The 25793-nt window shown below is 43.2% G+C and overlaps 2 protein-coding genes across 9 annotated transcripts in view; one reads left to right on the top strand and one right to left on the bottom strand.

The window, feature by feature from the left end:
• FBH1 (F-box DNA helicase 1) overlaps positions 1-2823 on the bottom strand; it is an 84445-nt gene extending 81622 nt beyond the window's left edge. For all 3 annotated transcript variants that reach the window (XM_056573221.1, XM_056573223.1, XM_056573222.1), the window contains exon 1: positions 2539-2823. In XM_056573221.1, coding sequence (XP_056429196.1) covers position 2539 — 1 coding nt within the window. In that variant the 5' untranslated portion in view covers positions 2540-2823. The remainder of the gene's footprint in view (positions 1-2538) is intronic.
• Positions 2824-2829: 6 nt separating this feature from the next.
• ANKRD16 (ankyrin repeat domain 16) overlaps positions 2830-25793 on the top strand; it is a 39624-nt gene continuing 16660 nt past the window's right edge. For 3 of the 6 annotated variants that reach the window (XM_056573227.1, XM_056573225.1, XM_056573226.1), the window contains exons 1-5: positions 2830-3486; positions 9934-10154; positions 16092-16134; positions 19363-19471; positions 20679-20840. In XM_056573227.1, coding sequence (XP_056429202.1) covers positions 3149-3486; positions 9934-10154; positions 16092-16134; positions 19363-19471; positions 20679-20840 — 873 coding nt within the window. In that variant the 5' untranslated portion in view covers positions 2830-3148. Of the gene's footprint in view, positions 3487-9933; positions 10155-16091; positions 16135-19362; positions 19472-20678; positions 20841-20991; positions 21017-21975; positions 22036-25793 lie in introns of those variants that run through there. The other 3 variants (XM_056573229.1, XM_056573228.1, XM_056573230.1) reach the window with 3 other exon arrangements.

The raw sequence follows: 25793 nt of genomic DNA, 5'->3' as shown, positions 1-25793 counted from the left end.
ATTTTTTGCGGTCCTGGCACCATAGGGGCTTCCTAAATGCGGCATGCCCCCAGAGCAAAATTTGCTTTCAAAAAGCCAAATGTGACTCCTTCTCTTCTGAGACCTGTAGTGCGCCAGCAGAGCACTTTTCACCCCCATATGGGGTGTTTTCTGAATCGGGAGAAATTGGGCTTCAAATTTTGGGGGGTATTTTCTGCTTTAACCCTTTGTATAAATGTAAATTTTTTGGGAAACCAAGCATTTTAGGTAAATTTTTTTATTTTTTTTTACATATGCAAAAGTCGTGAAACACCTGTAGGGTATTAAGGTTCACTTTACCCCTTGTTACGTTCCCCGAGGGGTCTAGTTTCCAAAATGGTATGCCATGTGTTTATATTTTGCTGTCCTGGCACCATAGGGGCTTCCTAAATGCGACATGCCCCCAGAGCAAAATTTCCTTCAAAAAAGCCAAATGTGACTCCTTCTCTTCTGAGACCTGTAGTGCGCCAGCAGAGCACTTTTCACCCCCATATGGGGTGTTTTCTGAATCGGGAGAAATTGGGCTTCAAATTTTGGGGTGTATTTTCTGCTATTACCCTTTTTAAAAATGTAAAACTTTAGGGAAACCAAGCATTTTAGGTAAAAAAAATTTTTTTTTTTTTTTACATATGCAAAAGTCGTGAATCACCTGTGGGGTATTAAGGTTCACATTACCCCTTGTTACGTTCCCTGAGGGGTCTAGTTTCCAAAATGGTATGCCATGTGGGTTTTTTTGCAGTTCTGGCACCATAGGGGCTTCCTAAAGGTGACATGCCCCCCAAAAACCATTTGACGCTCCTTCCCTTCTGAGCCCTCTACTGCGCCCGCCGAACAATTAACATAGAAATATGAAGTATGTCCTTACTCGAGAGAAATTGGGTTTCAAATACAAGTAAAAATTCTCTCCTTTTTACCCCTTGCAAAAATTCAAAAATTGGGTCTACAAGAACAAGCGAGTGTAAAAAATGAAGATTGTGTATTTTCTCCTTCACTTTGCTGCTATTCCTGTGAAACACCTAAAGGGTTAAAACGCTTACTGAATGTCATTTTGAATACTTTCGGGGGTGCAGTTTTTATAATGGGGTCATTTATGGGGTATTTCTAATATGAAGACCCTTCAAATCCACTTCAAACCTGAACTGGTCCCTGAAAAAAAGCGAGTTTCAAAATTTTGTGAAAAATTGGAAAATTGCTGCGGAACTTTGAAGCCCTCTGGTGTCTTCCAAAAGTAAAAACTCATCAATTTTATGATGCAAATATAAAGTAGACATATTGTATATGTGAATAAAAAAAAAATTATTTTGAATATCCATTTTCCTTACAAGCAGAGAGCTTCAAAGTTAGAAAAATGCAAAATTTTCAAATTTTTCATCAAATTTTGGGATTTTTCACCAAGAAAGGATGCAAGTTACCACAAAATTTTACCACTATGTTAAAGTAGAATATGTCACGAAAAAACAATCTCGGAATCAGAATGATAACTAAAAGCATTCCAGAGTTATTAATGTTTAAAGTGACAGTGGTCAGAATTGCAAAAAATGGCCGAGTCCTTAAGGTGAAAAAGGGCTCAGTCCTTAAGGGGTTAAGGACCGTTTTTGCACTTTCGTTTTTTCCTCCTTACCTTTAAAAAAAACATAATTCTTTCCATTTTGTACCTAAAAATCCATATGATGGCTTATATTTTGTGCAACCAATTCTACTTTGTAATGACATCAGTCATTTTACCCAAAAATCTATGGCAAAACGAAAACAAAAATCATTGTGTGACAAAATTGAAGAAAAAAATTCCATTTTGTAACTTTTGGGGGCTTCCGTTTCTACACAGTACATTTTTCAGTATAAATGACACCTTGTCAAAATTACACCTATATAAGTAGGGTATCATTTTAATCGTTTGGACCTACAGAATAAAGATAAGGTGTCATTTTTCTGAAAAATGTACTGCGTAGAAACGGAAGCCCCCAAAATTACGAAACGGCGTTTCTTCAATTTTGTCGCAGAATGATTTTTTTCCGTTACGTCATAGATCTTTGTGTAAAATGATTGATGTTCTTAAAAAGTAGAATTGGTGGCACAAAAAATAAGCCATCATATGGATTTTTAGGTGCAAAATTGAAAGAATTATGATTTTTTTTAAAGGTAAGGAGGAAAAAACGAAAGTGCAAAAACGGTAAAACCCTGGTCCTTCCGGGGTTAAATCCTCCACTCCAGTGTTTTCCAAACAGTGTGCTTCCAGCTGAAACAAAACTACAATTCCCAGGAGTACTGGACAGTCCTGGACTGCTGGGAATTGTAGTTCTGTTACAGCTAGAAGCACACTGTTTGGAAAACACTGGAGTAGAGATTTAAAAATAATAATAAAAATAATCCTAGTTTTGCAATAGCTGGAGGCACCCTGTTTGGAAAACACTGCTATACTCTTTGTGGTTCATTTGTCATAACATAAATAATTTATCCATCAATAGCCAATCACAGAAGCCGAGGTCTACCACGTGACCAATGAGAAACCAGAGCACATACTGCTATGAGTGGAAAGAAGAGTCTATGCGTGGTCGGATCGGAGCAGGCTCCCACTGTCGCGTTCCCACGGCCATGGCTGTCAGTCCAGCAGGCACCGGCTATACTTCTCCATTAGTCTGAGGTTCTCTAGCACAAACCACTCCCCGTTAGACTGGAAGCGAAAGTAGCGATAAGTACAGGAAGACGACCACGGCCATAAACTGCTAAGCGAAGAGCTGATTGGACGAGGGTCACGGCCACGCCTCATTACTGTAGGCCACGGGGCCAAACAGAGTGTAACCCGAGGTCTACGTTGTTATGAATAATTCAGTTATTTTTAGAAGCTGTTACTATAACAAACAGCTGTTTGTAGACTAATAGACTGGTAAATAAGGCAGAGCAGCACGGCGGAGATTATGGGGTCACCCAGACTTTGATGGTGCCTACCTATGGCAATGTATGAATGACCTGTAGAGGCGCTTCTCCTGTAGCTGAACACATGGCAGTACGCTGGCGAATGGGATGTTGAGCGAGCAGTCAGCTGTCGTTCACACGAAATGTGGGACGCTGCGTTTCTTCAAAGCTACACACTCTTTGTAAGGCCAACCATTTTACCAATACCTACTTCACCATGTCATTGCCAGAGCTGGAGAAACACATCCTAAAGATAATTCAGGAAGGGAAGATCCTTCTCTTCCAGGAGGAGCTTCAGAGGAACACCAGGCTACTGGCTGATCTCCCATGGAAACACTTTGGCAGATCAGGGGACACTGTCTTGCACTATGCAGCTCGCCATGGCCATCTTCCTGTAGTCTCCTACCTGGTGGAGGTGGTTGGTGTGGATGTGGAGGTCCGGAATAATGACTACAAGAGACCCCTCCATGAAGCAGCGTCCATGTCCCACCGAGACTGTCTGCTCTACCTGCTGAGTAAGGGAGCAGAGGTGGACTGCCTGAAAAAGGCCGACTGGTAAGAGGTCTAGAGAGGACCCCAGTCCAGGCACACAGCCCCCCGTCATGGCATCATCTGTCATTTAACCAAAGAGATGGGAGAGAGGGCTCAACCTACATGTTAATAGGGGTGCACACAAAGGCACACAATGTGTAACAGAGAAAAGATATACTGTATAAAGTGCACCCCCAAATCAAATAATAGATAAAGAAGTTACATCTTTGTTATGCAATCCACATGCAGTTACAAAAGAGGACAAATAACATTTAAAAACAATTAAAAAAGCTCAGTAGCGAGCCAAACACAATAACTAGGGGAGGGGCCATGAACCCCCTAACCCCTATCCTGCCCTGTAGATGATAACACAATATTTTACCAATGCTCCAAAATATATATAGAAAAATTACAATATGTGTGATACAGCAATGAAAAAAGACGAAATAGCTGCCCAAATACATAGTATAATAATACACAATAATAATATAAGGCAAACCACAGACGAAGGAGCAGATGTGCAAATAAATAGAGGGCAGGGTGACTGGAACCGCACGCCTGAAGAAGTCACCCCAGAGTGACGGAACACGTGGGGTTCACCCTGCCCTGCATTTATTTGCACATCTGCTCCTTCGTCTGTGGTTTGCCTTATATTATTATTGTGTATTTATTATTATACTATGTATTTGGGCAGCTATTTCGTCTTTTTTCATTTTTGCATCACACTTATTGTAATTTTTCTATATATCCTTTTGGAGTATTGGTAAAATATTGTGGTATCATCTACAGGGCAGGATAGGGGTTAGGGGGTTCATGGCTCCTCCTCTAGTTATTGTGTTTGGCTCGCTACTGAAATTTTTAAATTGTTTTTAAATGTTATTTGTCCTCTTTTGTAACTGCATGTGGATTGCATAACAAAGATGTAACTTATTTATCTATTATTTGATTTGGGGGTGCACTTTATACAGTATATCTTTTTCTCTGTTACACATTAAAGTGTAGCTGTCATTGTAAAATATTTCATAGAGACATATTAAATGTTTTTGGCGATCAGGGTCTGGGTGTCCAGACTGAACAATTTGGGAGAAGTGTGGGTGCTTAGGGCATTCTGTCTGTTCTGTGTCATATGATCGGGATGGTCTCATAATGTAAGTCTATGGGAGCATCCTGCTTACATAGGCATGGCCTGTTCACTTCTCACCCATCTTGTTCTACTGATCAGGGTCTGATTGATAAAAACCTTTGCTTCATTCCTGTTCCCAGGCTGCCATTATTTAAAGTGTACCTGTTGCTTTACCTGTTGCTTGTTCTAGGGACATATGAAAAGTTTTTATCCATCTGAGTCTGACCCCAACCAATTAGAACATTTGGGAAGAAAAGAGATAATCCCATAGGCTTACATTGTACGTTTGTCTGGTTTACCATGCTATTTTTCAAGCCAGCTCTAGCTATTATTCATGGTCTGAACACCCAGACAGATAAAGGGTACGTTCCCACACGGCGTATTTTGCTGCGTATTTGCTGCTGCGTATTTTCCTACCCATTGACTTCAACAGAGAAAATAAAATACGCAGCAGCAAATACGCAGCAAATACGCCCTGTGGGAATGTACCCTAAAACTTTTGACATGTCTCTACAACATGACTGTGCCTATTTATATATATATAAAAAAAATCTTCTACTTACCTTCCACCACTACCCTGGTGCCTTCAGCATCAGTGCCCTGGCCTCCGCTGTGATCCTCTTCCTGGTACCAGGGGTCAATGCGTCAGACAGCCGCTCACATAATTGCTGGCTGCAGATCTGTCTCACTTCAGCCAATGTATGGCTAAACAGCAATGTGACGTATTGAGCCCTAGCACTAGTCTTCTTTCTGTGTCTGTGCTCAGTATGTCACACTGCCGCTCAGCCACAGTAAAGAGAGACAACTGCACTCCTTTGAATTGCAAGAAATCATGCGGATGCCCTTCTTGTGGACATTACTGTAGTCATCTCTTCGTAGTACATAAGCCTCAGAAAACCTCTGAGACTCGGGTACTACAGAGACATCTCTACAGAAAGTGGACTTTAATTAACAGCTCAAGTTCTTAAAGGAGTTCTCCAGGACTGGAAAACTTAACCCCTATCTTAAGTTTCAGATTGTGGGGTCCCTCCACCATCTCCCGTTTGGGGCCCTGGCAGTCCGTAGGAAGAGGACGTGTTGACCACCGCATGAAGTGAAGGCTGACACGCCCCCTCAATACAACTCTATGGGAGAGTCAGAGCGCTGCCTTCGGCAATCTCCGACTCTACCATAGCGATGTATTGAGGGGGGTGTCGGCCGACTCTTTGTGCAGTGGTCGACACGTTATGGCCCCGTATGGGAGATCGCAGGGGGTCCCAGCAGTCGGACCCACCGTGATCTGAAACATATCCCCTATCCTTGGGATATGAGATACGTTTTCCAATACTGGACTACTCCTTAAAATTTACCCGTCAGATCCAACAAAAAAATATTTTTTTTTAATATATCACTCAGTACCTAATACTGACCATGTACATCTTTTTAATGTGTCTATCACCTTTATTTATTTTTTTATTACACTTTTAATTTAGCTCACTAGTCTGAATTCCTCTCAAAGGGAAGGGGTCGTGGCCTCACTGTGCAGGTCTCCGCCCCCTCCCTCAGTATGCTGTCTGCTCACATCTCCCCTAGCATTAGCAAAACTACAACTCCCAGCCTGTCCTCACTGACAGTAGTGGGACACAAGCGGACAGTGGGAGGATTTTTCCTGCAGCTGTGAGCCCTGCGCTCACAGCTGTCAATCAAGGAAGTGTGTCCATGACATAGGTGATGACACATGGACACAGCAGGACTAGTATGTGTCCAAGCAGGCAGGGGGGGCAGTTGTTTGACTGGCTTTTTCAATATTAAATACTAAAAATTTTCTAGTGAAAGCAATTGCAAAACCTATTGGGGTTTGCATGCTTTACAACATATCAAAAGTTTTTGTATCTGACAGTGCCCATTTAAAGAGGAAAGATAAATTATCAGATTACATGCTGCCATAAAGTCAATAAAGAGAGGAAAAAGGATAGAGGGGGAGGAGTAGCAAGAGAGATACAGAAGCAAACTGACTACAAGAGCTTACTGTGACTATTGGATCTCATCCAGTGGTTGTTTTACATCTTTCACTACTCCAATAGGGCTGCAGCTAACAATTATTTTAATAATCGATTAGTTGCCGATTATTTCATCGATTAATCGGAAAAAATTTCAAAATGCCAAAAAAGGGGCTCAGCTGATTCTACTTGAAAAATTATGTACAATGGCCATATTAAAAGTTTATAGCATGTGATGTGACCAAACAGCAGCAATTTTTTATTTTTATTTTTTAACGTTTACGCCGGTTGCTGTCATTATTAATGATCCTATACAGAAACCAGCATAAATTTGATATTGCCGCATGGGTAACTGTCTGAACTATTAACCCCTTAAGGACTTAGCCCACTCCCGGTGTTAAAAACGGACCCCGCATCACACCGGGTCGGTCCCGGCTGCTAATCATAGCCGGGACCCTGGGCTAACAGCGCGCGGCATCGATCGTTGTGCCGCGCGCTGTTAACCCTTCAGACGCGGCAATCAAAGTTGACCGCTGCGTCTGAAAGTGAAAGTAAATGCTTCCCGGCAGCTCAGTCAGGCTGATTGGGACATCGCGATAAAATCGCGATGTTCCGATCAGCTGGGACGCAGGCGGAGGTCTCCTTACCTGTGTCTGCGGCATCCGATCGGGGTTTGATTGCTCCAAGCCTGAACTACAGGCTTGAGCAATCGAGCCCCTATCTCGCTGATCCGTGCAAATGTCCGAACTATAAAAATATATCATTAATAAACCGCACGGTCAATGGCGTACGCGCAAAAAAATTCCAAAGTACAAAATAACGTATTTTTGGTCGCTTTTTATATCATGAAAAAATGAATAAAAAGCGATCAAAAAGTCCAAACAATACAAAAATTGTACCGCTAAAAACGTCAGATCACGGCGCAAAAAACTGGCCCTCATACCACCCATACGCAGAAAAATCAAACCGATATAAGTAGGGTATCATTTTAATCGTATGGACCTACAGAATAAAGATCAGGTGTAATTTTTACTGAAAAATGTACTGTGTAGAAACGGAAGCCCGCAAAATTTACAAAATGGCGTTTTTTCTTCCATTTCGTCGCACAATGATTTTTTTTTTCGTTTCGCTGTAGATTTTTGGGTAACATGACTGATGTCACTGCAAAGTAGAATTGGTGGCGCAAAAAATAAGCCATAATATGGATTTTTAGGTGCAAAATTGAAAGAGTTATGATTTTTAAAAGGTGAGGAGGAAAAAACGAAAGTGCAAAAACCCAAAACCCCTCAGTCCTTAAGGGGTTAAAATAAAATGTTAATGATTCACTAATATTTTTATAGTTCAGACAGTTAGCCATACGGTAGTATCAAATATGTAAAAGAAAAAGTTGGGGGAGCGGTTAATTTACATTTTTTGTTGTTGCTTTTTTTATATAGCACTCCTATACACATGGGGGTATGTGCAGACTGCAGAGCATTGCTTTTACAGACCCTAGGGTGCAATGCTATGTTGTCTGCACATCCCCCCCCCCCCCCCACACACACGTGTATAGCAGTGTATGTACATTCCTATACAGATGGGGGTATGTGCAGAGCATTGCACCCCTTTAGGCAGCAGGGCCACCCAACTTTACACAGCAGGGCCACCCCATTTTAGACAGCAGGGCCACCCCACTTAAGACAGCAGGGCCACCCCACTTTAGACAGCAGGGCCCCACGTAGACATTAGTAGCAGCCCCTCCAGTAGACGGCAGCCCATCCTTGTAGACAGCACTCACCTGCGGCTGTCCTCTGCCCCGTTCTCCCGTCCGCATCATGTCGTCCTATGGAGGAGCATGTGACATACACAGCACTCTGCTTCCTCCGTAGCGTTACGCTGGGTGCGGGGGAGGAGGTGGAGTGACGTGTGTGTCACATGCTCCTCCATGGGACGGGATGCGGACGGGAGAAGCAGGTATCGGTTTTGGTATCGGGGACACTGAACGAGTCCCTGATACCATGCAAATTGCTAGCATTGGCCCGATACTTCCATTCACTGCTGCCGCCCGACATGTCCCTGCTGCTGCTCTACTCCTAGCGCAATTAGCGCACTGCCAGGAAATGTCTATTCTCTGCTGCTCATCTCCGTCGGGTACAGAGATGAACAACAAAGAATAGACATGTCCCGGCGCTGCGCTAATTGCGCTAGGAGTAGAGAAGCAGCAGGGACATGTCGGGCGGCGGCGGTGAATGAATGAAGCCTACATGCGGGATATGTCAGCTTCATTCATTCACTGCCGCCGCAGACAACGAATCGGGCGATTATTCGATTACGGGATTCGTTGACAACGAATCGATTAATCGTTGAAGCTCTAATACTGCTGCTTCTGATAGTGTGCTATAAATTCAATGCATAGGGGACCAGGATCCCATCTTCTGTGTGTGCAGTGTATGGGAGACATCATAATGGTAAGTACAGAAACAGTCAACCAGCTCTGTCATTCTTCATAGAGCATGGTGATCTGTTGTTTATGGCATAACCTTCTCCCTGCCTTACAGGCCTTGATTGATAGTGCTCCCCCTATGCACAAACAGAGGAGATCTATCACACAAGGCAGCCAGAGGACCACCCAAATGACCACCCTTATGACTCCTGGTTCAGACAGTATAACATGAAAGTGATGATAAGTTTCCCTCAAATCATTCATATGGAGGAGATTTATCACAACCTGTGTAGAGGAAAAGTTGAGCCCTTGGCAACCAATCAGATCTCTTCTTTAATTTTTCAGCAGCAATTTAAAAATTAAAGAAGCAATGTAATTTTTTATGTAACTTTTCCTCTACACAGGTTTTGATAAATCTCCCCCATAAAGCAGTAGTTGTAGTTAGCATGTCCAATGAAAGTTATAAAACCTGCTGAATCACAATCTGTTTGGAATACTGGACTGTTGTTGCTATTCAGGACCCCAAACTCATAGAAAATTGGGGGCAAATCTTGTACCCTAAGACTGTGTCATTAAGTTTGAGATATATATAGGTGCATGCCATCAGCACTATGTTTACACAGTGTTGATTTTCCCAGAATTTAGGTCTAGGGGAAAAAAATCTGTGCAGAATAATGTGTCATGGATGTTACTATTCATGGTGCCACAGATTCCGCATTGAATTGCACTGAAGCCAATCCACACGTGGATCCACATACCAATTTGTGTCAGGAATCCAAATTGCAGCTGCAGATTTTTGCCACTGATAACTCTAGGTAGATTTGACTTGCTGTTGGCTCATTTTTAGTATTTCTGTTCTTGTTTATGCAAGAACAGAAATATTTCCCCCTATTGCTAGCTGCCTTTTCTCATGTACCTTTTTGTATTTTTTTTTTATTTTTTTTTAGGACTCCCCTGATGATGGCATGTACGAGAAAAAACATAGATGTTATCAGTGATCTCATTGAGCACAAGGCAAACCCTAAATTGAAAAATAAGGATGGCTGGAATAGTTTTCATATTGCATCTAGAGAAGGTGACCCTGCTGTTATGTCTTATTTGCTAGATGCCTTCCCTGACATTTGGAATACTGAGAGCAAGATAAAGAGAACACCTCTGCACACAGCAGGTAGTGCCCGTCCAAAAAGCAGGCATCATTTATATGAGATGAATGTATATTAGGTAAATGTTTAAATGTAATTACAAAAAAAATAAAAAATACAAAGCTTCTACAATCGTTGCTTCTAGAAGAAACCCCTAATATGGTGGCATGCCAAGTATTACATTGTGGTGTATAGAGTAGTTACAGTTCCTTGTTACACAGATGGAAAGTCTTTTTCTCGGTCGCCTACATTGGGGGACACAGGACCTGTGAGTATATGCTGCTTGCCACTAGAAGGCTGACACTAGGCAAAAAAAGTCGTCTCCTCCTGGCAGGATATACCCGCCCACTGACTCTGAGCTAATCAGTTTTAGCTTAGGAGGCAGACGCAGGTCTGGAGCTCTCTTCTTTTTTTTTTCTAGATAGCTCTAGTTAGCCTTTCTCTCCTTTTATTATTTTCATAGGTTGGGATGACAGGAGCATGGCGCTACCTGGTCTCCCACTTGCGAAGCAGGAGCATGGCACATAAAGTATGTACCATTAACCCCGCTCACCAACAATCAGTTTTTAGGGGTCAAACCTGGGTTTGTGTCCCCCTTGGCCCCTGCTTGCCCTGCCTCTTGCTCTGGCATGATGCAGTGCAGCACCATACTGGCCATACTGGAAGACACCAATCCTCCCTCCACCATTCCTTTATTTTGCTTGCAGCATCAGGCACAGGATGGAGAATTTTTATTGGGTTTGGGGATGGGGGTGCTGGGGTAGTGTTTAGGTGTGCTCCGGCATGGGGTCCCGGACGCACCTCTTTACTTTCGTTTCAGCCACAGCGTTCAGCTGCGGCTTCTCCTCAGTGCCGTCGGCCATTAGTATGAGCAGCTACGGCGGGCGCGTGCTCTCGCTTCGGAGCCGCAGCTGCTTGTACCTTCAAGCGAGGCCATCGGATTCTTGTTTCTCTGCTCCGACCATGCTTTCTCCGCGGCTTCTAGTACTGGGGCATGTATAAATGATGCTACTGGCGCTTCTGTCCGGCTCCGCTCCAGCCCCCGCTATTCTTTTAGAGCAGGCTCGGAGGCCGCAACGGGGTTCCTAACCAGGGCTGTGGAGTCGGTAGATAAATGTTCCGACTCCGACTCCGGAGCTTTCTGTACTTCCAACTCCGACTCTTGACTCCTCTGTATTAATATGCAAATGTATTTTATACATTCCTTGAAGGAAAGAAAGGTAACATACCTGTCATTATCACAGGACTACTGGCTGGGAAGCCAACAGTATACTGTATTGAACAGTTTGTGTGCTGATCTGCTGCTGAAGATAGGGCAGTGGGAGGATCAAGGAAGGGGCATTTATTATAAAACATGATTTCCCTAGTAGAATCCCATAGTCATGTTTAAAGGGGTACTCCGCCCCTAGACATCTTATCCCCGTGTCCCGCTGCTGGCGACCCCCGGGATCGCCGCTGCGGCACCGCGCTTTCATTACTACACAGAGCGAGTTCGGGGGACGGATACAGAGCGATACAGTGGACGGAGCAGCGTAATGTCATAGCTCTGCCCCTCGTGACATCACGGCCCGCCCCCTTAATGCAAGTCTATGGCAGGGGGCGTGAAGACCGCCACGCCCCCTCCCATAGACTTGTATTGAGGGGGCTGGTCGTGAGATTACGAGGGGCAGAGCCATGACGTAACAGTCCTCCAACCCCTGTATCGCCAGTCATTACGCACAGAGCGAACTCGCTCTGTGCAGTAATGATAGCGCGGTGCCGCAGTGGCAATCCCGGGGGTCCCCAGCAGCGGGACCCTGGCGATCTGACATCTTATCCCCTATCCTTTGGATAGGGGATAAGATGTCTAGGTGCGGAGTACCTCTTTAAGCTAACAATCGAGTTTACAAGTTTTTATAGCCTTAGCTGAATGGCAGCAGTTTTTCCAATGGTTTACAGCTTCAGTCTTGAACTATTGACCCTCCATTCCCTTCACTTATACAAGTGTCTCTAGTCCTGCAAAAACATATTTCCTTAACCCCTTATCAGTGAGAGGCTAGGTTACTCATGGGTTCCCTGTAACAGCGGAACACAACACTATGGAAAGTATAAGTATTGCAGCTCCTAATTGTACGTTGTGTGCCATATAGTAAAGCACATGAAAAGAATGCTACTTCACGGTCACTTAACGTGTTCGTTTTGCGGTTACGTGAGGCACTGCATGCATTGGTCTTTATTCTTAAAGTAGAGAAGTCATTAATTATAACTTTTTGTGAATTGGGACATTTAAACTTGCTTTTTTTATTTTATTATTCCAATCTAAATTTAGTAGGAGTCGGAGTCGGTGCATTGTTTGCCGACTCCGACTCCAGGTACCCAAAATTTCGTCCGAGTCCTCGACTCCGACTCCACAGCCCTGTTCCTAACTGCCCCATCCCCACGCTGCGCTGTGCAATCCCCAGCAGCGCGCGTTCTAGGGGTCAGGGAAGCCTCCTATACAAGTGGCAGCGTGTGTTCCTGGGGTCACATGGTCCCCTCCTGGCCCTATTTCCAGCCAGCGCGCACTCTAGGGGTCACAGCTGACTACTCCCCCTTGTGGTCCTGCGTCCTTCTCCTCGGGATCTCTCACTTCTCCCTGCTGCTGAATCTGCTGCCGTTCTCCACAGTTTCTGGACACAGGAACCTGGGTGAGCTTGCTCCTTGTTATCTGGCTTTCTGTCCAGCATTTTCATGTCCGACCCCAGACCCGATGCCCCTCTCCGGCTGGTGGCGCCTGCCTTGGTCACCTACTACTTCTGTTCGGGTTGCAGAACCAAAATGCCTGGTGGTTCTACTGAGCCTACTTGTTCTGCCTGCACTATTTCAGGACCCATTCCTCCCCTAACCGACCCTCAGGACGGTCCGCCGGAGCGTGGGCCTCTGCCCTTTCTCAGTCCATCTCCAATTTGGCGTGGGTGTCCCAAGTGGCTACCACCCTGGAGCGTTCCTCCTTGCAGCCTTCTGTCCAGGACTCTTCGGCAGGCTCCCAGCACCGCTCATCCAGGTGCTCTCCTCACATGCGCCCGAGACATGAGTGCTCGGCCTCCTCTCAGAGGCACGGTTCTTCATCCATCTCCCCTGCTGGCTGTAGCAGGCCTATCTCCCGCAGCCGTTCTCCCAGGAGCAGCTCACGGTCTCCTCCACAGGGTTCCTGGTCCACCTCATCCCGCTCCAGAGATCCTACGGTCCGTTCCAAGTCTCCTGGAGAACTTGATGACACAGAGTCGGACCCGCCCTCTGACTCAGAGGAAATGTCCGGTATGTCAGACAGGGTGGACAGCCTAGTGTCAGCTGTCAGAAACACCTTTCACTTGCAGGATCCTGGAACTTCCGAGGCAGTTCTGGAAGTCTCCTTCCGCAGGGCGAGATGCCCTGCTCAGGTCTGTTCTCAGTTCTCATGTTGTATTTGATGAACTCCTGAATGTGGTTTGGAAGCACCCTGAGAAGCGCTTACAGGGCTCTAAAGAAGCTTTGGGCCCTTTTTCCATTTGCTCAGGACCTGGTTTCTAAATGGACCTCTCCACCTATTGTGGATCCCCCGGTGTCCTGTTTGTCTAAATCTACCACCCTGCCTCTGGCAGACGCGGCTTCATTTTAAGGATCCTTCCGACAAGTGCATTGAGAACCTCGCCAAGTTTGCCTTTGAGGCAGCTGTCTCTACGCTTTTACCAGCGTTTACATCTACCTGGGTATCCAAGGCCCTCTTGGCTTGGGCTTCCCAGCTTCGCCAGGGTCTACTTTCTGGGTCCTCACCTGATGCTCTGCAGCCTTGGCATTGTCCACCTTCTCGCGGACGCTCCCATGCGTCTTTCCGATCTGCCCAATCTTCTCTCTCAGCGTCCCCTTTGCCACTTGAATTCACTTCCGCTGCATTTAACGGCATGGTGGTTGAAACCGAGGTGTTGAAGTCATTCGATACGACTCCTCAGAAGACTTCTTCGGCCAGGATTTATCATCGGACCTGGCGGGATTACTTTTGCTGGTGTGAGGCCCGGTCTCTTTCTCATTCTTCACAGGGATAAAGTGGTACTTCGTCCGGTTCCTGCCGAAGGTGGTTTCCTCCTTCAACCTGAATGAGGACATCATTCCCCCCTCCTTTTTTCCCAACCCTTCCCATCCTCGGGAACACTCCCTCCATAAGCTGGACCTAGTTTGGGCCCTCAAGGACTATTTGTCTGTCACTTCTTCTTTTCAGCGCTGTGACTCGCTGTTTGTGATTCCCAATGGACGGCATAAGGGGCTTCCTGCTTCTAAGGCGACCATCTCCAGGTGGACCCGGTCGGCCATTTCGGAGGCGTACCGCTGTAAAGAAAAGGTTCCACCCTTTTGAGTTACTGCTCACTCTACCCACTCTGTGGGGGCCTCTTGGGCGGTCTTGAACAGGGCTTCTGCTATGCAGGTGTGTAAGATGGCCACTTGGTCTTCCATGCACACTTTTGCCAAGTTCTATCAGGTGCACATTTTTGCATCTGACGATGCGGGACTTGGTCGCAAGGTTCTGCAGGTGGCGGTTGCTCAGTCCTCCACCTGACTTGCTCTCACTTGGATTTTGTTGTTCCCACCCCAGGGACTGCTTTAGGATATCCCACAGTTCCTGTGTCCCCCAATGTAGGCGACCAAGAAAAGTAGATTTTTATACTTACTGTAAAATCTATTTCTCAGAGCCTCATTGGGGGAAACAGTACCCACCCATCAGTTGTTGTTGGTTTCCAAGTTTCATTGGTTGATTCTCGGTGAGGGGCTCGGTTGTATTTTTTTGTTTGGGTTGTTCCTTGGATAACGTTGTTTCTCTCTTTGGCTCTCTCCTACTGCTTTGGGAATAAACTGATTAGCTCAGAGTCAGTGGGCGGGTATATTCTGCCAAGAGGAGCCGACTTCTTTTTTTGCCTAGTGGCAAGCAGCATATACCCACGGTTCCTATGTCCCCCAATGAGGCTCCGAGAAATAGATTTTACAATAAGTATAAAAATCTACTTGTTTCACTGCTTAAACCTCTGCACATGGTGGTACATGAGGAGTACAGCACAAGGGTGGATGCTGATAAAAATAAAGGGATTTGGTTTACTGTTTTGAGCAATTTGTACATTAAAGAACTGTGCCAGAAGAAAAAAAAATGTAAATCATCTGGTGCCAGAAAGTTAAACAGATTTGTAAATTACTTCTAATTAAAAATCTAATCCTTCCAGTACTTATCAGCTGCTGTATGCTCCAGAGGAAGTTGCTTCGTTCTTCCTAGTCTGACCTCAGTACTCTTTGCTGCCACCTCTGTCCATGTCAGTATCTGTCCAAAGCAGGAGAGATTTGCTATGGGGATTTGCTTCTACTATGGACAGTTCCTGACATGGACAGACATGGCAGCAGAGACCACTGTGGTCAGACTGGAAAGAACTACACAACTTCCTTTGAAGCATACAGCAGCTGGTAAGTACTGGAAGGATTAAGATTTTTAAATAGAAGTTATTTACAAACTGTATAATTTTCTGGCACCAGTTGATTTAAAAACTTTTTTTGCCTCCCTTTACAGGAGTGCTCCTGTAAATAGAAACAGAAATTCACAGCTTCAGTGCTAGGAATTTTCTTGAGTGGACTCTGGGTGCTTTGAACATAAAAGAGAAAGCATACTCACCTCTCCTGATTCCCCAGCTTAAACCCCCAATGACTGGCAGAGCCGGCATTTCTTGCACTGTGAGACGACAGTGGGGAAAGAGAGCCCAGGGAATTGGAGCTGGTGAGTATCCTTTCTTTATAATGTTCATGCTGATTTTAAAAGGAATCTGTCTCCACTGTGATTCATTTTTCAAACTGCTGACACTAATAGATAGCTGTTAGTGCAAGGAGACACATGGTACCTTTCATATATCCTTCATGGCATCTTTCATGTATACATGTTTGTGCTTCCATAACGTAGAAAATGTGTGTATTCTAACCCTGTTTTTTGTTTTAAGCAATGCATGGATGTTTTGACGTGGTACAGATTCTTCTAGAAAGGTAACATTTTAGAGTATACTTTGTGCATTGTCTTATCATTGAACTATAACAAATCTAATGCTCTAAAATTATAGAATGGCATTGAATAGGAAAAGTGTATGTGTTTTACTTTCATTCAGCCACACTGACAATCATTGTCAGATTCAGTTCCGACGTTGTTTATGTCATATATTAAGTTTCTGTGTGTTGGTTTTTTAGAAAATTTTTGTAGCAAAAGCTATAGAACAAAATGGCAGTTTTAATAAGAGATATGTTTTAGGCCATTTACAGCCAAAAATATGTTACATAATACAGCCTTATTATTGCATGTAAATTGCCCTGAATGAGGGGTCCACAATAATTTTATGGCCATAATAATTATGGCTGTAAAAATGCACATATAACTGTGCGTGAACATAGCCTTAAATGTTATACATCTAGGAGATGCCTTTTAAAGGGGTATTGTCAAGTGATGGCTTATTGGCAACAACCCATTAAACTTTGCGCAGTGTTTTTTTCCATGCACTAAAACGGGCTAGTTTGAGTTTCTGTACTTGGGAGCTTAACAAAGTCATCTCCATAAATCACTTTATCAAAGAAGCTAAACTGAAGAGATGATTAGAATTAAAGGGGTTTTCCAGCCTTATAAAATTGAAATCCATGAAAGGTAATAAGAAAGACATGGCAACTCACCAACTGACTTCAGGATAACTGTTTATTGTGCGTGTACTTTACACAAATATCAAAGGATCGTGCTGACACGCTGCCAGAGAGTGGCATAGGAGCGGGGGCAAGGCAACGTCCTTTTCACGTTACATGACTCTTCTTCCGGCCTCAACTTCACCTTGTTCCAAGTGCTTCTAAATACCTGAGTGACATGGGGGGGAAGGAGGAGGGGCTACCAACACCAACAAATCAGGTAAATGAAAATTGACATTAAACATGTTAAAAATATGTACATTAAAACAAGGTACAATCTTGCAACTCTTCATAAGAAGGCACTTAAATCATTTTGTTTGTTTAATCCTAAAGGACCCAGTGCTTTGCATCTGCTGATCCATTTGTACTCCTGTTGGAGCAAACAAACGTCTGGTGACAAATTGCCTTTCATATTTTTAAGCCTTGCTATACCTGCAAATTTCAAGAAGGATGGGTTAGCATCGTGATTTTCTTGCATGTGCAGTATAAAACGATTTGCACCTTTGCAACTTTACAAAAGTGCTGCGGCTAGCGATGAATTGTTCCACATAAATTGTCTTCTCCCTTAGGCTGCTTTCACACTATAAAATTAATCCGTTTTAAAGATCCATTTGATGTTCCGTTATGAAAACCCTGAAAAATGGCCATTAAACGTCCGTTCGAAAATCCCATTATAGTCTATGGGATTTTTACATTATCTGTTTTAATCTGTTATAGACCGTTATTAATAACGAACGTTATTTTGTGACAGGAGAATGAACGGAAGAAATAGTTCATGCACTATTTCTCCCGTTACTATCTTCCATCACAAAATAACAACCGTTATTCATAAAGGACTATAACGGATTAAAACAGATAATGTAAAAATCCCATAGACTATAATGGGATTTTCTAATGGACGTATGGGATTTTGTAACGGACGTTTAATGGCTGATTTTCAGGGTATTCATAACGGAACATCAAACTGATATTTAAAACGGATTAATTTTATAGTGTGAAAGCAGCCTAAGTCTGAATGAAGATTTTGCAAGATTGCACTTAAAGCAAGAGTAGTTTTTACAAGGAAAATTCCCCAAAGGGGCAACTTTATTACAGGAGTACTCTGGTGCAGAGTACTCCTGCTCCGTCCTGCAGAAAAAATTAAAATGAACCATCTCTCACCTTCCTGGGTTCCTGCAGAGCGCCACTACAGCTGATCGGTCCTCCGGTCCATCCTCTTCATACTTCCGTGTGTAACGAAGCGTCACATGACTGAGCGCCATGTGACGTTTCGTTACACACGGAAGTATCAAGAGGATGGACCGGAGGACCGATCAGCTGTAGTGGCGCTCCGCAGGAAACCCAGGAAGGTGAGAGATGGTTCATTTTCATTTTTTTTGCAGCCCGGGCAGGACGGAGCAGAAATACTCTGCACCAGAGTACTCCTTTAAGCCAAGTAGATTTTTTGTTTTTATTTTTGTTTTTCCTGCGATTAAGGTAGTCACTAATGGTAGTATTTTTCTTGTGTGTAATGATAGGTTTTCATTACACAGAGTTGCAAGATTGTACCTTGTTTTAATGTACACGTATTTGACATGCTTGATGTCAGTTTTCACTTACCTGATTTGTTGGTGTTGGTAGCTCCTCCCTCCCCCCCCCCCCACGTCTCACAGGTATTTATAAGCAATTGGAACAAGGTGAAGTTGAGGCCGGAAGAAGCATCATGTGACATGAAACAGATGTTGCCTTGCCCCCGCTCCTTTCTCACTCTCCCGCTGCGTGTCAGCCCAATCCTTTGATATTTGTGTAAAGTACACGCACAATAAACATTGTTATTCTGACATCAGTTGGTGAGTTGCCATGTCTTTATTACCTTTCGTGGATTACTACTAACTCTTATCTGGCATTGAGCACCACGCTGACCAACAGCTGACCGCAATCTCCCATACTTGTGGCTCGTTGTATGACTGTTTGGACTGTATTCATACCTGCAGTACCTGGTTTTTCATTCTCTTTTGCTGATTTTCTTATAAAATTGAATGCCTAACCTAAGAATAAAATCATGATCTAATAATGCTGATAGCATTAATGTAGCACCTTCTAATGGCTGATCTGCAGGAGAGTTGGGAAATGGACCCCTGCCAATCCTAAAGACAGGGCATTCATTTTATAAGTCCAGATCAGGTTGGGTTCACACTTAGTTTCTGTTTCCATTTAACATATATGTTTTATACACTTAAGAGGGAAATAAAAGTATAAGTAAATTACATAGTTACATAGTTACATAGTTAGTAATGATGTCAATGATGCTGTATGCCATTGACTTACATTGTCAAAAAAATTAAACAAAACATAATGCAACGTTTATTGCCATAGTTGAGTACATTTTTGTATACAGCAAATTTTAACATGCTGTAACGAAACATTGAAATGGAGTCAAAAACACTGAATGTACCTAGCCTTATCCCTCAAACTATTAAATGAATAAGAGAAAACTGGAGTATTGAATCCTGTAATAGTGTTAAAATGGTGACTCCTTATTTGAACATAAAATACATAATTTTTTCCAAGGTGTAACTATGATCCAGACTGTAAGGACAGCTGTGGAGTAACTCCATTCATGGATGCAGTCCAGAAAGGACATCTACAGATTGCTGAACTACTGATAGAAAACAAAAAGGTATGTAGTACAGTACATGACCGGTTTCCCATCTTGTAAAAAAAAAATTAAAAAAATTATAAATACTTAGAGGTACTCCGGTGGAAAACTTTTTTTTTTTTTTAATCAACTGGTGCCAGAAAGTTAAAAGGGTACTCCAGGGAAGAACATGAAAATGCCCCAAAGCAGCCACAATAACTGTTCTGTGTCCCCTGTAGTTATTCATGTGGTTTTTGCAGGTCCTTTGGCCCCTGATGTCTCCTAAATGCTTTTTTGCACTCCCAGTGCAGCTCTGTGTAATGGCTGCCAGCCAACTGCTTTCACTATCTCTGTGCATGTTCACACTGCAACTCACACACTGTACATGTCTTTTCTTTCAGCCTATCCTTCCCCCAGCAATAAATGATGCTGTGCTCTGAATAGCAGAAGTCAGTGATTAGATTTTCAGCAGAAAAACAGCAGCTATGTGCTCAGTTGTGACTAAGAATCTTCACTGTTCTTCTCTCACAGCTCACAAGCTCCTCACACAGGTAGGGAATGTGTGGCTGTACAGCCAGAGCTCTAGACCAAACAGAAGTCAGACAGAAATCAGGTGGTGTTGTCTTGAAGGGAGGGGGCTAGGTCTCACTCAAGAGACAATGTGAATCTAAGAATTACGTTTTTCTCTCACTTGCTGCATGCAAGTGACAGGGAAACTGCTGCATATAGCTAATGAATGATATTTAGAAAAATACATAGGTTGGTGAGAGGGGAAGGATGGGCTATTGGTTTAGTTCCCTGGAGTACCCCTTTAATCCTTCCATTACTTATCACTTGCTGTATACTACAGAGGAGGTTGTGTTGTGTTGTTCTTTTCTGTCTGACCGCAATGCTCTCTGCTGACACCTCTGTCCATGTCAGGAACTGTCCAGAGTAGGATAGGTTTTCTATGGGGATTTGTTTTATACTTTAGATCAGCCTGACTGTCACTGCTTAGAGGACTACAACTATTGATAAAAATACTTTAAAGTCATTTAAAAAATGTGGTGCACTTTAATTTTAGTGAGACTAGGCAGGTTTCAGGAACCATCATGTCATCCCTCTTCACCAATAACTTTTTGTAAAAGAGCACATTGGTTTTAAATGTCGGTTTGCTTTTCTTGTGATTGTGTCACTTTCTTTGTAATAACCTATTAAACTTATGGTATGATCAGTTTTCATACTGTCTTCTTTTCTGTTGTGCTCCTAGGTCTGCTATACAGCAGTGGATAAAATGGGAGCCCAGGCGTTGCATCAAGCTGCAGTTACAGGACAAGACAAATCGCTTCAATATCTGGTGTCCCATCTGGGTGTAAATGTGAATGAAACAGCAACTTCCATGCACCTAAGCCCACTACACTATGGTGCCAAGGTTAGATAGAAAAACTGATGTACAGTCAACAAAATGTTATGGATTTGTCATATGTTGTTAACCACGTTATACAGTATTTCACATAAGTGAGTCCACCCCTCATATTTCTGTTCATATTTAATTATTATTTTTTCATGTGACAACACTGAAGAAATGACAGTCTGCTACAATATAAAGTGATTGTACAACCAGTATAACTGTGTTTAACCCCTAAAGGACAAGGCCCATTTTGGCCTTAAAGGGGTACTCCACCCCTAGACCTATCCAAAGGATAGGGGATAAGATGTAATATCGCCGCAGTCCTGCTGCTGGGGACACCCGGGATTGCTGCTGCGGCACCGCGCTATCATTACTGCACAGAGCCAGTTCGCTCTATGCGTAATGACAGGTGATTCAGGGGACGGAGAAGCGTGACGTCATGGCTCCGCCTCTTGTGACATCACGGCCCGCCCCCTTAATGCAAGTCTATGGCAGGGGGCGTGATGACCGCCACGCCCCCTCCCATAGACTTATATTGAGGGGGTGGACCGTGATGTCACGAGGGGCGGGGCCATGATGTCACGATGCTCTGGCCCCTATATTGCCCGTCATTACGCACAGAGCAAACTCGCTCTGTGCAGTAATGATAGCATGGTGCCGCAGCGGCGATCCCGGGGGTCCCCAGCAGCGGGACCCCAGTGATCTGACATCTTATCCCCTATCCTTTGGATAGTGGATAAGATGTCTAGGGGCGGAGTACCCCTTTAAGGACCAGGCCAATTTTATTTTTGCATTTTCGTTTTTTCCTCCTCGACTTCTAAAAATCATAACTCTCTTATATTTCCATCCACAGACCCATATGAGGGCTTGTTTTTTGCGTCAACAATTTTACTTTGTAATGACATCACTTATTTTACCATAAAATGTACGGTGCAACCCAAAAAATATTATTTATGTGGGGAAATTGAAAAGAAAACAAAAATTTTGGAAGGTTTTGTTTTCATGCTGTACAATTTACGGTAAAAATTATATTTGTTACATGCCTTTTTATAATTGTACCACTTTAAAAAAATCTCAAACTATTTTAACAAAATTAGTATGTTTGAAATTTCCCTATTATGACCACCTATAACTTTCTCTTTTTTTCCGAATACAGGGCAGTATGAGGGCTCATTTTTGCACGGTGATCTGTGGTTTTTAACAGTACCACTTTTGCTTATATTTTACTTTTTATTAATCTTTTATTAATTTTTTTGGGAATAAAAATGTGACAAGAAAGCAGCAATATTATAATTTTTTTTTTTTTTTTAAGTTTACGCCGTTGACCGTACGGGATAATTAACAATATATTTTGATAGTTCAGACTTTTACGCACGGCGATACCAAATATGTTTATTAATTATTGTTCTTTAAGCTTTTTTGTGGGTAAAATGGGAAAAACTGATGATTTACATTTTTATCGGGGGAGGGGCTTTCTCAATTTTTTTACCTTTTTTTTTTTTACATTTTGACGCCAGCGCAGAAGCTGTGCTCGCTTCATGCACGGCGGGTCCCGGCAGCTGTCAGTAGCCGTGGACCCGTCGGTAATGACGGACATCAGCGATCGCTCTGATGTCTGCCATTAACCCCTCAGATGTTGTGATCAATACAGAACACAGAATCTGCAGCAGTGTGTCAATTTAAATGGCTGATTTGATCCCTGTGGCAGTTTCGAGGGCAAACAGATCAGCCAAGATGACGGATTGAGGTCCCTTCACTTGCCTCTGCTGCTCTCCCGGGATCTTCTGCTCTTGTCTGCCTTCCAGCAGGGGGTCCTGAGACCCACTACTTGTCAGCGATCGCCGTGATTCGCCAATCAAGTCTGACCGGTGAATCACGGCTTTTCCGCGCTGATCGGGTCTCTGGTGTCCCGGTCGCCCTGAAAATAGGGGTGATCAGGGCTGTTGAGATCCCCACTCTGCCTGTCCCTGAAATCCTGACAGAGCGGGACAAAGATGGCAGCGACAGTTACTGGCGGCAGACAGAGGGGGGCCAGCGGCAGACAGTGGAGACCAGCGTCGGGGAGGACCGGCAGAAGCAGACTGCAGGCAGCTGTTGGAGACAGAGGTAGCAGTGAAGATCTGGTAAGTGATCTTCATTGCTGTATTGTAGTTTCACAACTACAACTCCCAGCATGCCCAGACAGGAGGGCTACAGTTTGGACACCACTGTATAGTTGTCTCCAAACTGTGCATTTCCAGATGTTGCGAAACTAAAATTATCAGCATGCCCAGACAGTCAAGGCATGCTGAGCATTGTAGTTCTGCAACATCTGGCTCTTCAGATGTTGCTGAACTACAACTCCCAGCATGCCTGGACAGTCTCGGCATGCTAGGAGTTGTAGTTTTGCAATATCTGGAAGGGCACAGTTTTGAGACCACTATACAGTGGTGTCCAAACTGTAGCCCTCCAGATGTTGCAAAACTAATACTCCCAGCATGCCGAGACTGTCCAGGCATGCTGAGCGTTGTAGTTCGGCAACACAGTGGTCTTCAAACTGTTCTCCAGTTGTTGGAAAGCTACAATTTTCAGCATGCCCTTCGGCTGTCCGGGCATGCTGGGAGTTGTAGTTTTGCAACAACTGGTGGCACACTGGTTGGGAAACACTGTCTGTTTCCTAACTTAGTGTTTCCCAATCTGTTTGCCTCCAGCTGTTGCAAAACTACAACTCCCAGCATGCACTGACAGACCATGCATGCTGGGAGTTGTAGTTTTACAACAGCTGGAGTATCACTGGTTGGGAAACACTGTCTGTTACCTAACTCAGGGTTTCCCAACCAGTGTGCCTCCAGTTGTTGTATAACTACAACTCCCAGCATGCACGGTCTGTCAGTGCATGCTGGGAGTTGTAGTATTGCAACAGCCATCTGAAGGTTTGCCCCCCCCCCCCCCAAGTGAATGTACAGGGTAGGGGTTTACAGTGAGCATCCCGGCTGAAGTTTGAGCTGCGGCAGCTAAAACTCTCTGTAAATCTCCACCCGTATCAATGTATTGTAAAAACACTACACTACACTAAATCAAGGGTAAAAAACAACACTACATGTATACGCACCGTTACACTTTTTTCTATTACACCTTGTGAAAATGGAAAATTTGGGGTAACACCAGCATTTTAGTAAAAAAAAAAAGAATTTTTCATTTTCACGTCCCACTTTAATGGAAGTTTGTCAATCACCTCTGTGTTTTCTCTTATTACCCGTTGTAAAAATTTGAAATGTGGGGAAAACCTGCATTTTTGTGGAAAAAAAAATTATTTACACATCCAACTTTAACGAAAAGTCATCAAACACCTTGTTACGTTCCTTGAGGGGTGTTGTTTCCAAAATAGTATGCCATATGAGATATTTCCTTATTCGAGAGAAGTTGGGTTACAAATTTTAGGGTGATTTCTCTCCTTTTAGCCCTCGTAAAAATTGGGTCTACAAGAACATGCGAGTGTAAAAAATGAAGATTTTGAATTTTCTCCTTCACTTCGCTGCTATTCCCGTGAAACACCTAATGGGTTAACAAACTTTATGAATGTCATTTTGAATACTTTGAGGGGTGCAGTTTTTATAATGGGGTCATTTATGGGGTATTTCTAACAAAGACCCCCAAATTCACTTTAAAACTGAACTAGTCCCTGAAAAATTCAGATTTAGAATTTTTTTTGAAAAATTGGAAAATTGCTGCTGAACTTTGAAGTCCTCTAATGTCTTCAAAAAGTAAAAACATGTCAACTTTACGATGCAAACATAAAGTAGACATATTGTATATGTGAATCAATATATACGGTAATTTATTTGGTATGTTTATTTTCCTTACAAGCAGAAGAAGCAAAGTAAAAAAAATTCAAAATTTTCAAATTTTTCACCAAGAAATGATGCAAGTATTGACAAACATGTACCACTATGTTAAAATAGAAAATGTAAAAAAAAACTCTCTCTGAATCAAATTTATAAGTAAAAGCATCCCCGAGTTATTAATGCTTAAAGTGACAGTCTCTAATAACGTCCGGGACCCGTGGGTAATAGCGTGCTATTAACTTTTTAGTCTAAAGTGAAACTAAAACGTTGCCGGTTAGCTCAGGGGGCTGTTCGGGATCGCTGTGGCGAAATTGCGGCATCCCGAACATCTGTAGGACAGCAGGAGATTCCCCTTACCTGCCTCCTGGTGTCCGATCGCCGAATGACTGCTCAGTGCCTGAGATCCAGGCATCAGCAGTCAAGTGGCAGAATCATCGATCAATGGTTTTCCTATGAGAAATGTAACCCCTTCCCTAATAAGTTTGAATCACCCCTCTTTTCCCATTTAAAAAAAAAGTGTAAATAAACATATGTGGTGCGGAAATGTCCGAATTATAAAAATATATCCTAATTAAACCACACAGTCAATGGCGTACATGCAAAAAATCCCAAACTCCAAAATAGTGTATTTTTGGTCACTTTTTATATCATGAAAAAATGAATAAAAAGTGATCAAAAAGTCTGATAAATACAAAAATTGTACCGCTGAAAACTTTAGATCATGGCGCAAAAAATGAGCCCTCATACCACCCCATACGCGAAAAATAAAAAGTTATAGGGGTCAGAAGATGACAATTTAAACGTATACATTTTCCTGCATGATTTTTTCCGGAAGTACAACAAAATCAAACCTACATAAGTAGGGTATCATTTTATTTGTATGGACGTACAGAATAAAGAGAAGGTGTAGAACTGCGTAGATACGGAAACCCCCAAAACTTGCAAAATGGCGTTTTTTCTTCAATTTTGTTGCACAATTATTATTTTATTTTCGTTTCACCGTAGATTTTTGGGTAAAATGACAGATGTCATTACAAAGTAGAATTGGTGGCGCAAAAAATAAGCCACCATATGAATTTTTAAAGTGTTAAGGTCAAAATGGGCTGCGTCCTTAACCCCTTAAGGACCAAGGACGTACCGGTACGTCCTT

This window comes from Hyla sarda, chromosome 4, assembly GCF_029499605.1.
Source record: "Hyla sarda isolate aHylSar1 chromosome 4, aHylSar1.hap1, whole genome shotgun sequence".
NCBI classification, from domain to species: Eukaryota; Metazoa; Chordata; class Amphibia; order Anura; family Hylidae; genus Hyla; species Hyla sarda.
Note: the sequence above shows the minus strand (reverse complement) of the source record. Positions and strands in the feature narration are given on the sequence as shown.